The 15,036-nt window shown below is 34.8% G+C and overlaps 1 protein-coding gene across 23 annotated transcripts in view; it reads left to right on the top strand.

Moving 5' to 3' along the window:
• PLSCR4 (phospholipid scramblase 4) overlaps positions 1-14,786 on the top strand; it is a 56,853-nt gene extending 42,067 nt beyond the window's left edge. For 22 of the 23 annotated variants that reach the window (XM_054482810.2, XM_063662308.1, XM_063662307.1 and 19 more), the window contains 6 exons: positions 373-608; positions 6,069-6,111; positions 7,099-7,325; positions 10,343-10,504; positions 11,839-11,997; positions 12,667-14,786. In XM_054482810.2, coding sequence (XP_054338785.1) covers positions 373-608; positions 6,069-6,111; positions 7,099-7,325; positions 10,343-10,504; positions 11,839-11,997; positions 12,667-12,711 — 872 coding nt within the window. In that variant the 3' untranslated portion in view covers positions 12,712-14,786. The remainder of the gene's footprint in view (positions 1-372; positions 609-6,068; positions 6,112-7,098; positions 7,326-10,342; positions 10,505-11,838; positions 11,998-12,666) is intronic. The other variant, XM_063662315.1, reaches the window with a different exon arrangement.
• Positions 14,787-15,036: the final 250 nt, after the last annotated feature.

Here is a 15,036-nt window from a genome sequence, read left to right as displayed (position 1 = left end):
TTAGTAATTAATACGTTAGTAATTAATCCCACTACAACCTCTTTAGGTAAGTTTATTATCTCCAAGGAGGAACCTAATTTATTAAGAAGCTAACATGTTTCTTCTAATGTTTCAAAACTTATTTTTGTACCATTGAAATGGGAATAATTATCTTATAAGGTTTAAGAGGATTAAATGAATTAATATGTAAATAAGTCTCCCTAATACATCGTTGGGTCATATGCAACCATGATCTGCATAAAGTGTGAATCAAAAATGGAACAAGTTGTTATATTTAAGTGGATGTCATGTGATCTATTTCATCGCATGTAAAAAGTTATGCTAACTTATAGTGTTAATAATATATAACACTTTGATTTCTTTTGAACACAGGACCCCCTGGAACAGCTGTCCCTCCACCTACTGGCTACCCAGGAGGCTTGCCTATGGGATACTACAGTCCACAGCAACCCAGCACCTTCCCTTTGTACCAGCCAGTTGGTGGTACCCATCCTGTCCGGTATCAGCCTGGCAAATATCCTGTGCCAAATCAGTCTGTTCCAATAACATGGATGCCAGGGCCAACTCCTATGGCAAACTGCCCTCCTGGTCTGGAATACTTAGTTCAGGTACTCCATGAAAATACAAATTATTTTCTTACGAAATGTGACCATAGGGATCCAACAAAAAGAGAAAAAAAGCAGAACAGAGTGAATAAAGGAGATGGGTTAGTGATGACAGATGCCATTTGTGAAACTATAAGAACAGTGATACCAGTTTCAGAAATATGAAGGGGAAACAGCAAGTACAAGGATGTTTATAGCGGATGAGTATGTTTTTCATAAGGATTTATGTTGAACTTCAAGGCATTCAAGATGTTTTCTTGAAAGAATTGTACAAATAGAAATAGAAAAACTATCATAGAGGATAGTTGTGTTATTTACTTAGAAGTAAACAGCATCAAAAAAAAGCAGCACAAAAGAGAACAAAACACAATACAGTGGGTAAATTACTGAGTGCCTTAGCCCATTGCTTTTTACCACCACCCATCATTTTCATTAGCTACTCTTGTCACCCCCAAAAACATACAATATAAATAAAAATAATGGACCCTACAAAGAATATTGCTTCAGGCCAAGTTCCAGAGACCCCCTTCATATAACACAATAACTCTCTAGTTAACATCTATATAGATATTCTGCTGCCACCAGGACATCAGATCAAAAACTGGGGTAATATGGGAAGTTTGTGCACAAATAGTTTTGTTTAAAAACCCATGTCTGAAACTAAAAAACCTGCTTAATGAAAATAACATAAAGCTGGCAGAGTAGACGCCTTTTATTTGTAGCATTGATTCCTACGGTTTCAGTTACACATGGTCAACCAGGTTCCAAAAATATTAAATGGAAAATTCCAAAAATAAACCATTCATCAATTTTATTCTGAGTAGCATGATGAAATCTTGCACAGTCCTGCTTTGTTCTGCCTGGCACATGTATCATTCCTTTGTCCAGTGTATCCATGCTGTACATGTTATCCATAGTATACAGACCCAGAGTCCCATAGTAGCCATCTTGGTTGTCAGATTGACTTACAGTATTACAGTGCTTGCATTGAAGTAACTTATTTTACTTAATTATGTCTCCAAAGCACAAGAGTAGTAATGCTGGGAATTTGGATATGTCAAGGAAAGACCAAAGAGAGTCCATAAGGTCTTCCTTTCCATGTAAAGGTGAAGGTTTTTGACTTAATAATAAAAAAAAAATTCCTATGCTAAGGTTACTAAGATCTATAGTAAAATTAACATGTCCATGAAATTGTAAAGAAGAAAAGAAAAATTTGTGCATAGTATATACAGGATTTGGTACAATCTGTGGTTTCAGGTATCCACTGGGGGCTTGGAAAGTGTCCCCTGAGGATAAGAGGGAGACTACTTTATTGGAGATTCCGTAGAACCTTCTGAATCTTTTTTGTTGTTGTTTATAGAAAAAGGAAGTGCTGAAATACATTATAAAGAAGAAACTTCCCAATTTAATACTTACCTCCCCAGGTAAACAGCCAAGTATTTCCTGGAGTTCTGTCATTTCTCTTTTCAATTCTGTATATTGACAGGGACCCTGATAATCTTGTGAGCTGAAAACTATTTGTATAATATTATAACATTGGTGTATAGAAGTCAATACAGTTGGATCAGGAAGATTTGGATTTTACAAAAGCCAAAATTTATCCTAGATTATTATTTGGACAAAATTTTGACAAAATGCAAAGCCACTCATTCAGGTGAAGTGCTAGAGTAAACATCTACATTATTTCAGAAGGTAATAAAATGTTTGTAGCTTATCAAGTTTAGAAAGTCTCATTTCTATACTTGGTGATAAATACAGAAGTTGTTCTTGGGAATCTAACATCATCTACAGTCAATTCTCTTTTCAAATTGTATAGCTTTGTTTATTTAAATATTAAAAACCTGTTAATTTCTTTTATGATTCTGACAGAGGTTAATTTAACGTATTTTATGAATTTTCCCTTTTAGGAATATTTAAAGTTAAAGAAATAAGTGAAAAAATAAACAAAACACAGGTTTGGACCCAGACAAACCTGGTTTTTTAATTCTGTCCTACTCTCTAGTAACTCAAAAACTTTGATAAAATTTCTAACCTCTTGCTGCTTGAATTTTATCATCTATAAAATATTATTATCAATACCTACCTTATCAGATTGTTAGGAGAATTTTTAATGAGATAAGGGTCACAATGTGCCTAATATTTTTGACATAAAGGGCCGTCCCAATGGATGAAAGCTATGTGGCTGTTATTATCTTAAATACCTTCTTATGTGTGAATGCAAGACATAGAGCCAATCTTTTTCCTCTATCTACCCTAGTCTTTTTGAGATCTCACATGAAGATTACATGAATCTTTATCAAGGTTACCAAGAGTCCTAAAACATCCAAATTAGCACGATTATATTATTTCCAGAGTCTTGGCTTTGTCAGTGACTTTACCAATTTGTCAAAGAACTGCCCCTTAACAGACACATATTATTGAGTTCCAGGGAGGGACACAATAATGTTGAAATTAGGCCGGTTAATAATCCTGTGATGGCCTCTGAGTGTTCAAGTGAAAGAAACAATTGCACATTTCTCACTGTAAATAAAAAAGCTGGAAATGATTTAGCTTAATGAGGAAGGCATGTTGAAAGTTGAGACAGGCCAAAAGCTAGTCTTCTAGCACCAGTTAGCCAAGCTGTGAATGCAAAGGAAAAGTTCTTGAAGGAAACTGAAAGTGATATTACTCCAATGAACATATGAATGGTGAAAAATAAAAGAGCCTAACTGCTGATATGGAGAAAGTTTTAGTGGTCTAGAAAGAAGATCAAAACCAGTCACAACATTTCCTTAAGCCAAAGCATAATTCAGAGCAAAGCCCTATCTCTCCTAAATTCTATGTAGGCTGAGAAAGGTGAGGAAGCTACAGAAAAAAAAAGTTTGAAGCTGGCAGAGGTTGGCTCACAAGGCTTAAGGGAGGAAAAAAGGCACTTTTGTAACATAGAAGTGCAAGGTAAAGCAGCAAGTCCTGATGTAGAAGCTGCAGTAAGTTTTTCAGAAGATCCTAACTATAACAAGATCATTGATGAAGGTGACTACTAAACAACAGATTTTGAATATAGATGCAACAGCCTTCTGTTGGAAGAAGATGCCATCTAGGACTTTCATAGCTAAAAAGGAGAAGTCAACGCCTGACGTCAAAACTTCAAAGGACAGACTGACTTCCCTGTTAGGGTCTCTTGCAAAACATTACTACTCACTGACAACACATCTGGTCACCCAAGAGCTCTGATGGAGATGTATAAGGAGATTAAGGTTGTTTTAATGCCTGCTAACACAACATCCATTCTGCAGCCCATGGGTCAAAGTATAATTTCGATTTACAAGTCTTATTGTTAAAAAAATGAATTTCGTTAGGCTATAGTTGCCATAGATGGTGTCATTTCTCAGACGGATCTGGGCAAAATAAATTGAAAACCATGTGGAAAGGATTCACCATTCTAGATGCCAATAAGGACATTCATGATTCATGGGAAGAGGTCAAAATATCAGCATTAACAGGTGTTTGGGAGAAGCTGATTGCTGCTTTTATGGATGATTTTGAAGGGTTCAAGATTTCAGTGGAGGAAGTAATTTCAGATATGATGGAAACAGCAAGAGAACTAGAATTTGAAGTGGAACCTGCAGATGTGCTGGTTCTGTATCACTGAATTACTGCAACTCATGATACAACTTTAACAGATGAGCACTTGCTTCTTATGTATAAGCAAATAAAGTGCTTCCTTGAGATGAAATTTACTCCTGGTGAGAATTCTGTGAACATTGTTGAAATGACAAAGGTTTTAGAATACTACACAAATATAATTGATAAAGCAGTGGCAGTTTTTAGGTGGATTGACTCCAATTTTGAAGGAAGTTCTACTGTGGTAAAATACTAAAAAGAACATCATGTGCTACAAGGAAATCTTTCATGCGGAGAAGAGTCAGTCAATTGATATGGCAAACTTCACTATCTTTTGTTAAGAAATTGCTGCCGCCAACCTGGGCTTCAGCAATCACCACCCTGACCTAATGTTAGTCATTAACATAGAGACAAGACCCTCTACCAGCAAGTGGATTGTGACTAGCTGAAGTCTCAGATGATTGTTAGCAGTTTTTAGGAGTAAAGTTTTTAAAAATTAAGATATATTCTTCTTTTAGATTAATACTCTTACACACACTATAGACTACATTATAGTGTAAACATAATTTTATATTCAATAAGAAAATAAAACATTCATGTCACTCACTTTCTTACAATAATTTCTTTATTGCATTGTTCTGGAACCAAACTTGTAGTATCTCCAGAGTATGCCTGTAGTTTATATTTTTACTTTTCATTTCTAGATTTTAATATCCTAGTTTTCTAAAATGGACTATAAACCATTTTAGTAACCACTTTTGGTATTTTATGAGGCATATTTAGGTCTCCTTATGTCATTGTGTTTTTATATAAGAAAAAGGTTTTAAGTAAGCATGGATTGTGCCCTTTGTACCCTCCTGTAATTAATCACACCATAAAACATTCATGTTTAGGTACACTATTTTAATTTCATGTATTACTGCATTCATATATTCTTCATTAATTAATGTACTTAACCAATGTTTGGTGAAATATGGCACTTCAGGCAGTGTTCTGGGCTCAGGGATTAGGAATGGTCTAATGGTCTAAATGATGTAAAATTATACAAATATAATCAGTGTGTCCTCAAGAAGGTTTCTTTTCTTCTGCTAGAATATTCTCACATGTAACAGATGATGTGCCCATCAAACTGCTCATCTTTAGAATGATTCCTAAGATAGAAATTTCTCAAATGGCGTATACCCAGCCATCCTTTTCATGGGTTGCCATCTAAGAATGTTTCCTTTCTCTTCCCCTAATCCTATTCACATGCTTCCTGGTGTCATAGACCCTTCCCTTATTAAAGTGTGCACTTGGGGAAGACCCTGGCATTTGTAGATCAAGTGAATGCAAGTCAGCGTATAAACCTCTGCTGGAGGTACCTGTAAAATAATATAAAATGGGACACTACATGTGAGGTTCACCCTGGCTTGTTTGTTCTCCTTAAGCCACTGAGAGACTTGCCTTCTCTATGGCTGGTCCATGTTAATCGTTCTGAACTTAGCTAAAGAACTACAGGCTATGGATGATATGTAGAGAGACCAGTGAGTAGGGATTTATCTAGGAACAATCTATAAGCACAGCTTCTTCTGATGTGATTACTACAGCAAGTAGATGTTTTGTTTTTCTGATATAGCAGACAACTTTTTTAAAGTGGTACTGAAAGAAAGTGTTTTTCTAATATGGACAACTGCTAATATCCATCCGATCAGATGCAGATAAGCTAATTTCAGTTGGTAAAATTTTTTTGATTCTATTGACTTTCAAAAATATATTTTGGTATCAATTGATGTATTTTAATATCTATTTCATCAGTTTATTTTACCATGGTATTTTAGTTCTGTTATTTCTGTCTTTAATTGCTTTGTTTTATCCCAACAGTTGGACAACATACATGTTCTTCAGCATTTTGAGCCTCTGGAAAGTATGTATAATTTTTGTAGGGCTCAGCAGTATTTTAATCAGATGGAAATTTGCATTATCCAATATCTAGTTCCTTCTTTATATTGATCGTGTTTTAGTGGCTCAAAGAAAAAAAACTGCTCTATTACCCTATCTTCAAAAAAGTAATAAAGTGAATTATTTTGTGTAATTTTATCCTTCTATACATCATATAATCATAAGCTCTTAGATTTGAAAAGGGCTTACATTTTATCTGGTCAATAGCCCTACACTTTACCCATTGTTCCTACTCCACATTTACCTTTCAAAGATGAGTAAAAAAAGGAGCCAAGAGACTAAATGAGTTAGCCAGGGACACCACAGTCAGCTAATCACCTCCAGATCAGGAAATAGCATTTAAACCACAGTCAGCTAATCAGTGGTAGAGCTGGAAATAGAATCCAAATCTGCCGAATTGTAGTCCAGTGCCCTCGCTTTGGAAGTAAAAAGAAAAGATCTCAGTCAAAATGATGCCTGTTCTCAGTTCATCCTACAAGAGTAATGACCCTCACTAAACCAGCTGTGCACATTCATTTGGCCACCACATAGGGCCTTTGACTTTTCTTGTTTGTTCTCTTGTTTGTAATTAGTAATGACCCTACTCCTCCAAGCATGTTTCGTGAACTGATTAATTAATGGTCAAATGTGTAATTTTTTTAATGGTTTTATAATTAAAGTTTTCTGAATTCATATACTCCAGGAATTGAAACAAAAGGGTTGTTTCAATCTTTTATGTAGAATTTTTTTAATGTTTACACTGAACTTCTTAAAAGAAATGTATTAAATTTTCACAATTGCTTAAATACTTTTATACAATATGATTTTTGGGGTACTCTAATCAATTCTACATATTTCACCTGAAACTTTAAAAAAGGTATGTTGCTTTAAGCCCTTAGGAAATACTAAACAAGGACTTTCTGAGGCCCATTTTAAATGTTTCTAATATGGACTTTCTCATTTTATTTTTTAGTGGTGACAGGTTTTGAAACTAATAATAGATATGATATTAAAAACAACTCAGACCAGATGGTTTACATTGTAACCGAAGATACAGATGACTTTACCAGGAATGCCTATCGGACACTAAGGCCCTTCGTTCTCCGGGTCACTGATTGTATGGGCCGAGAAATCATGACAATGCAGAGACCCTTCAGATGCACCTGCTGTTGCTTCTGTTGCCCCTCTGCCAGACAAGAGGTCAGAGAATGGAAGTCTGATCCACAGTTTGCTTCTGATCCAACTCTTCTTGGCACAGTGTGCTCCTTGCACTACACAGGGAGGATATTCCCTGGCCCTGCCAGCCAGAATGGAAGAAGATAGTAGGGAGGGAGGAAACCAAATTGTCTCACCTAAGGAAAATCATAGAGGAATTTTTCTTTTTGGTTACTACTTTTTAGTGCTAAAATAAGTGGGTCAAGCACAATTGACATATGTGTAGTCAATAATTATGATTCCATCAGTTGCATCTACTTAATTAGAAATTTACCTACCACATTTATCTAAATGTACCTACCTATCACCAGATAAAGCAATGCTAAATATAAACATATGCTTTTAGAATTGGAAGGGACTTAAATATGTTTAGAGTACCCATCACAACCCATACCTTGCCACAGATAAAGAGTGGCTCAAAATGACTAAATGGCTGAGGTGTTACACTTGGCTAAGGACAGGGCTGGAACTAGAATACAAATGTGCTGAGTTACAGTGTGGTTACTCATTATCTGTGCATTTCTAAGCAAGTTATTTGCTGTAGGGAAAAGAAAAGCAGTTTTGGAGAGAAACCAAACAGAGTCTGAATTCTAGATATGTCACCTACTTAAATCTGTAAAATTTAATTAACCTGTTTGAGCCTTAATGTTCTTATACATAAACTGGGTAGTACAGTTCATCATAGGAATACTGGAATACTTAAATGATCTGTTAAGTAACATCCTTTACTAAATATTAATGTTTAATTTACAGGGCCTTATTTTCCTGTAAAGTGGAAATATTAATAGTACCTATCGGATAGGATGATCATTTTAGGGATTAAGTCAATTCCTCTGCACAGTTCCTAGCAAATAGTATAGTACTCAATGAATATTTTCTCTTTTCAGATATCTTACTCCTTTGTTATTATTGTCTTTGTGATAACAGCCTTATATCTGAAGTGAATACCTATTATCCTTGATCCTTTTGGATATAGTAGGCATTTATCTTCATATTTATGAGTTAGATTTTTTTTCATCAAAGCCTATAGATACAGCCTTCTGAAATTATAGGAAGCCACAATAAAGGAAAGCAAATCAAAATTACAGCTGGGCAGGATGGTTTACACCTGTAATTCCAACACTTTGAGAGGCTGAGGTGGGAGGATCACTTGAGGCCAGGAGGTTGAGATCAGCCTGGGCAACATAGTAAAACCCCATCTCTACAAAAATAAAAAATAAAAAAAATTAGCCAGGCCTGGTGATGTGTGTCTGTGGTCCCAGCTACTTGGGTGACTAAGGTAGGAGGATCACTTGAGCCCAGGATGTTGAGGCTGCAGTGGCCTGTGATTGCACCACTTCACTCCAGCCTGGATGACAGAGAAAGACCCTTACTCCTAAAAAAAATTACAAGCCTAGTCCAATTTATGACTTTTATCTCATAACTTTACCCAGGTTTTTTCTTCAGATTTCTCCAGTTTTACTTGTATTAATTCGTGTGTGTGTGTGTATACATTTAGTTTATGCAGTTTTATCATTTGTGTAGATTCCTGTTTCCATCAGCACAATACAAATACCAAACAGTTCCATCATCACAAAAGTCCTCTTTTATTACCACATCCACCTTCCTCCCTCCTCTTTGTCCCTAGCCCTTAATAACCACTAATCTGTTCTCTATGTTTATAATCTTGTCATTTCGAGAATGTTATTTTAACAGAATCATATAGTATGTAACTTTTCAGGATTGGTCTTTTTCACCCACGGTAATTAACTGGAGATTCATACAAGCTGTTACCACTAGTTCATTCCCTTTTATGACTGAGTAGTATACCATGGTATGAATTTTTAAGGAATTTATTTTTGTACATTTTGATTTTTATCTTATAGGTTTAAACTTATATGAGATAGCTCTATGATACTCTCAAATTTATATATTTGTATATAGGTGTGAATTTATACATATGAATAATACCTTAATTTAATAATTTATGAAGCTGTGCAGTCCTGTTCCATGCCTTGGATAATCCTTTCCCCAAATTCTTACGAAAGTACATGTAACACCAGAGAAATAGTCAATAAAATTTTCACTTTGGGCTTTTACCAGGTAATTTAATCTTTATGACTCGTTATTATTAAACAGGAAGATCTTAGTTCTTCACGAAATAATATTGTTGAAGATAAATAGCTAAAAACAGGGTAGTGGACAATATTTTAAAACTTTTAAAAAATGGCTTTATAAACCCATGTACACATTTTGTTGTTTTCACAAATATAATTTTCAAAATGCCTCTTTTTTGTTTTCTGTTATAATTTTTATGTCTGAGATTTGATTTTACCCAATTTCAAATCTAAAAAGTCAGCTTGACTGTCTCATAGACTGAGTCAGAAGAAATGAGACTCCTAGGAAGGAGACAGAGGACCCTTTTACAGCACAGCAGGCAGCATAAGTGTGTAGGTTTCCCTCATCTCCAAGTTCTGAGGTTGAGTTGGAGAAGCCCATTGCTTCCTTATTGTAAGCCTTTTATTTTTTACTTGTCCTGAGAAAATTGTTCTTTCTGATGGAGAAGCAGTGCAGTGTAGTATCAACAATAAAGCCTTGAAACACCAAGCCCACTTATCTCTGTGCCACTTCCTAGTTCCATGTTTTAGAAAGTGTTTAACACTTGCAAGCCTCAGTTTCCTCATCTGTAAAATGGAGATTAAAATACTTGTATTTTTCAGAGTTATGAATATCAGCTGTTTATGCAGCTTGCCAACACTGAACTGGGACAACTGGCCATTATGTAACAAGCCGTAATTAAGCCTGCTGTCTATCCCAGAGGCAAACATGACCTCATCCGTTAAAGCTTTTCACTGAAATACAACCCCAACAATGGCCTGGGTAAAATGGAAGGCTGCCACTCCCAACAATAATTTCCCTGGTCTTTGAATGAGTGAGGACACATCTAGGTTGTGTATGTGTGTATGTGTAAGTATATGTGTATGCATGTGGCATCCTAACTTCTGTCACTGTTTTGTTTGCAGCTGGAAGTGCAGTGTCCTCCTGGTGTCACCATTGGCTTTGTTGCGGAACATTGGAACCTGTGCAGGGCGGTGTACAGCATCCAAAATGAGAAGAAAGAAAATGTGATGAGAGTTCGTGGGCCATGCTCAACCTATGGCTGTGGTTCAGATTCTGTTTTTGAGGTGAACCTATGTAAAAATAGTGTTTCTGATATTTTTCCTACTCATATTAACAGACCATGGAAAGATCTGGTTGTAGACATTTTTTTTTAATGCGAATGTATAAGATAGTGTGAGGAAAGTGTTAATTAACCAGTTGACATCAAAAGATTTTAAAGTTATTGTGAGTAGATTGAGGTTTTCCAAAATGAAAGCTTTTTTTATGACTTCAGTGCTTGATAAAAATAAAAAGAAATCGTTTAAAACATTAAATATTCTGAGAGTAAATAGCTTGACCTAATTCATCTATTCTATTGTTGGCTATATGTAATTAACCATTTTTTTCCATAGATTTCTAGGCTGGGAATATAGGCTGTACATAATGCAAAAGTGCCCAACATGTCACAGAACATACCAAGTACTCCTAAGGCTATGGAAATACTTATTTGCAGGATACAAGTCTGTCAGCATCCTCAAGAAATCGGATAACACTAACAATATGGATAAAACTTATAATAGTTATAACTTTTTTTCAATAAAAAGAAAAATTATTTTGTTTTGCCTTTATCTCACTGGCTACAAAATATTGGTTCATTACCCTACAAGCCTGACACAGGAATTTCCTAGAAATATTTCCTAGGCTTCTTAAATAATATTTTTTGAATGCCTTGCAATTAGGCAAGATTCATCATCTTCAAAACTGCTAGTTCATATGTTTCCTATGATACTCAAGAAACTTTCCTTAGTTCTTATTTTCTATTACTATATTGTTAAGCATTGCTTGTTTATTAAAAGAGCAATGTAGATAAGCCAGATTGCTAGGGCAGGGTGTGTGTGATCATTCCCATTGTCAAGTGACATTAGAAGTTAGTATTTGGATATTTTCCCTGTGACAAGTGACAGGAAGCTCTTTGGTATCTGGCCATATATTAAGAAGACAAGGTGGATTTGGCTCACAAAAACTTAAGTGATGTGAAGTGCACAGTACTTGTTTCCCAGTTTTTGCTCGTAGGTTTCGCTAGATTGGAAGTGATTCTCTCCCAATTCCCACCCTTTGCTATGTTGAGAAGAATTTCATAATCAGTTCAAATCATACCTCTTCTTAAAAGGTCCCTTAATAGCTCATTTGAAGATGAAGAAAGAGCAGCAGTCTGAGACTTTTAAGACATACCCCAGCTCAGTTATTAACCAGTTGCAAGGCAGTTAACCCTTTTTGGCCATTATTTTCTCATTTCAAATTATATAATTACATAGTCTTTTTCTGCATTGTATTTATGTTATCTGAACATAAGCAGAACATTAAAACATGTGCTTCAATGCGTTTCAATAATCATAAAGGCACATTCTTGTCATTCTAGGTCAAATCCCTTGATGGTGTATCCAACATCGGCAGTATTATCCGGAAGTGGAATGGTTTGTTGTCAGCAATGGCAGATGCTGACCATTTTGACATTCACTTCCCACTAGACCTGGATGTGAAGATGAAAGCCATGATTTTTGGAGCTTGCTTCCTCATTGTAAGCCTTCTATTTTTGAGTTATCCTGAGAGAGTTGTTCTTTCTGATGGAGAAGCAGTGTAGTGTAGTATAAAGAGTAAGCCTTGAAACCAACCCAACTTATCTCTGTGCCACTTACTAGTTCCATGTTTTAGAAAGTGTTTACACTTGCAAGCCTCAGTTTCCTCATCTGTAAAATGGAGATTAAAATACTTATAATTTTCAGGGTTATAAATATTAGCTATCATGAGTAAAATGACCAGGGGAGTACTTAGATAACATTAGGTATCCATTGGGTATAATTGTCATCATTGTGTGTTATTTGTCATTGTCACTACTTAAAAATGCCTAGCCTATGATTTCTTAGTGAAATAACTCTAAAGTAGAAGTCCCATTCCTCCTTCCTTTCTGCTTGTCACTGTACTCCTTGGGGTTGTCCAATCCTGAGATTATGAAGTTTTTCCTCTTTTTAATGATGAGATTCAGTTAATTGGCACTTCAAATGGAAAACTAACAGTTCCAAATTTGTAACTGCTGCTCTTCACAGTAGGTCTTCTTCATAAATATTTCCCTAAATTTATGTATTTTAACTGGAATGGGGCAATCCCCTAATAAATTACAAAGGATAATACTGCATGCATTATACCTAATTATCTATATATCTACATATAATTCTTTTTCCAACTTCAGGACTTCATGTATTTTGAAAGATCTCCACCACAACGTTCAAGATAGAGAGACACAGCAAGCCATCAACTATGGTTAATTTTGAAAAATGGTAAAGTTGGATTGGGCTTACAGCCGGCACTCAGTTATTTGCAAGTGTATTTCTTTGCTTTGTAGAGTATTTTTATTGGGTGTTAACTTTGACAGCTGAGAGTGGGCTTGCAAGAACACAATCTAAAAGTGTGTTTCAGTTGAGTATCTATCTCTCTAGTAGAATAGAAGTTCATCCTAAAAAGCTGTGACTCATTAACCCAGTAAACATATACAAAGTAAGCTTAAAACACTATAAACATGAGATAAGGGAAAATGAATCCAGAGTTCTCATATTAATAGGTAGTGAAATAATAAGGCTTTTTAGAGCAGACTTTGTTGGGATAAAATAACCTGGCTTCTATCCCTAACCCTTTCCTACCTTTCCTCTCTGTCAACATGTCCTCATACTGAAGACAAACTTGTTTCAATGAAAGTCTTCATTTTTAAAAACAAAAAGGCAGGCAGACAGAAATAATGATGTTTTCTTGTACTAAGAAGGTACTACTTGTACACATATATCAAAACCTCATTCTGCAAAGTTTCTGAAGGTTTCAATGGGAAATTTGATTTTATTACAGAATAAAACATTTTTTAATGTTAAAGTTTATATATTCCATGCTTGTTTTCTCATTCACTGGCATGGATGATCAGGAGCTGCCTATATATGAAGGCAGAATCAGACTATCAGGAAAGGAGCTGGCCAGGGCCACAGCCAGTCAAGATCTCTGAGCAACTTAGAGACATTGGTGTCATTATACGAAGCTTGCATTTAATACATTCATACATAATACTTCTGTACATTTAATTCATAACATCTCTTGGTCACAGATGCCTTATATATAAAATAAGTTGCCAAATCTCTAAGATTGCCTAGTACACCTTTGTATCTCATTTGATGTGATACTCAGAAGAGATCATTGTTTTTTGTTTTTGTTTTTGTTTTTTTCAAGAAGATCCTTCGTGATCACCATGCAGTTCGCATGGTAAGAACTGGAGTTATGGTTTTAAATTTGGAAATATGACATTTTATGTAGCACTTTATAAAAAGTGAAAGCGACAAATTCCACCGCTGTTTAATACTGCTTTGCTTCTTTTTATTGACATGATAGATAAATATGTATCTACACAGAGTAATAATAATAAAACACAGCAAACGTTCTATTTCTCTGTGGTCTACAGCATGCCAGTAAATAATATGTAGGACCAATAATAAATTATCAATTACACATTTTTGTGTTAACTAATTAAAAGCATAGTGTATAAGTGAGTACACTAATTAACTTCCTTCTGTTGCACTTTAGTTTTCTACCTGCATATGGACTGCATTTTTTTTTTTTAACATAGTCAGTATGTAGAATGGGATGTATTCTTCTGCTGCTGCTTATTAAATAAAGAAAGCCTGAGTGTTCTTAGATGGGGTTATTCTGAGATGAGGGTCTTAGCCTACAGTTCTTTTTGAAATGAAAGGTGCTTTGTTTTTTAATTATATTCATCTTTTCAGGGTAAATTTGTTTTTCTGAGTTTCTTGTAATGCTCATTTTTACATGCTGCTACTAGCTTTTTTTTTAAAAAAAAAGTGAAAGTTGCTTTTTTCTAAAATATTAATTGCCTTATATTTGAAAGTGCCATTGCAATCGTAAGTAGACTATGTATTTCCTATAATGATGTCTGATATTTAAATAGGAAATCAGACAAACAATATTCAGAAAGTTTAAGCATATAAACTTTTTATTTTTAACTTGCCTAAATCCCTATATTCCAAAACCTGCTGCATCATAATAAATATATCTATATATATTTAAAGATGTGATATTTTTAATTTCTTTTTTAAAAAATTGTATTTATGTCTCTTAGAGTTAAAATTTTCTTTATAAAATATTGTCATATGTCATAGTTTTAATACAATTCACATGATTTCTATGTTTCTTAATGATATTTTGTTGTGTAAAATTGATCCGGTTGATTAAAAAACATTCTCTGGAATTTGTGCTTTCATGCTTTTTCGTATTGTTTATGGCTTTTAAATAAATATATAATGATTAATAGTAAAACACTGTTTTATTTTTTGACTTTGAATCTTCAAATACTTTTTTCACAGGGATTTTGAAGTAATTTTTATTGATTATTAGGTTTATTCAAGGCCCTCGCTTTCCAATATAAATTTAATATTATTGAAGTCGGCTGGTGTGGTGGCTCACGCCTGTAATCCCAGCACTTTGGGAGGCCAAGGCGGGCAGATCACGAGGTCAGGAGATCCGGACCACAGTGAAACCCCGTCTCTACTAAAAAAAATACAAAAAA

This window comes from Pongo pygmaeus, chromosome 2 (assembly GCF_028885625.2).
Source record: "Pongo pygmaeus isolate AG05252 chromosome 2, NHGRI_mPonPyg2-v2.0_pri, whole genome shotgun sequence".
NCBI lineage: Eukaryota > Metazoa > Chordata > Mammalia > Primates > Hominidae > Pongo > Pongo pygmaeus.
This window is presented reverse-complemented; position numbering and strand designations above follow the sequence as displayed.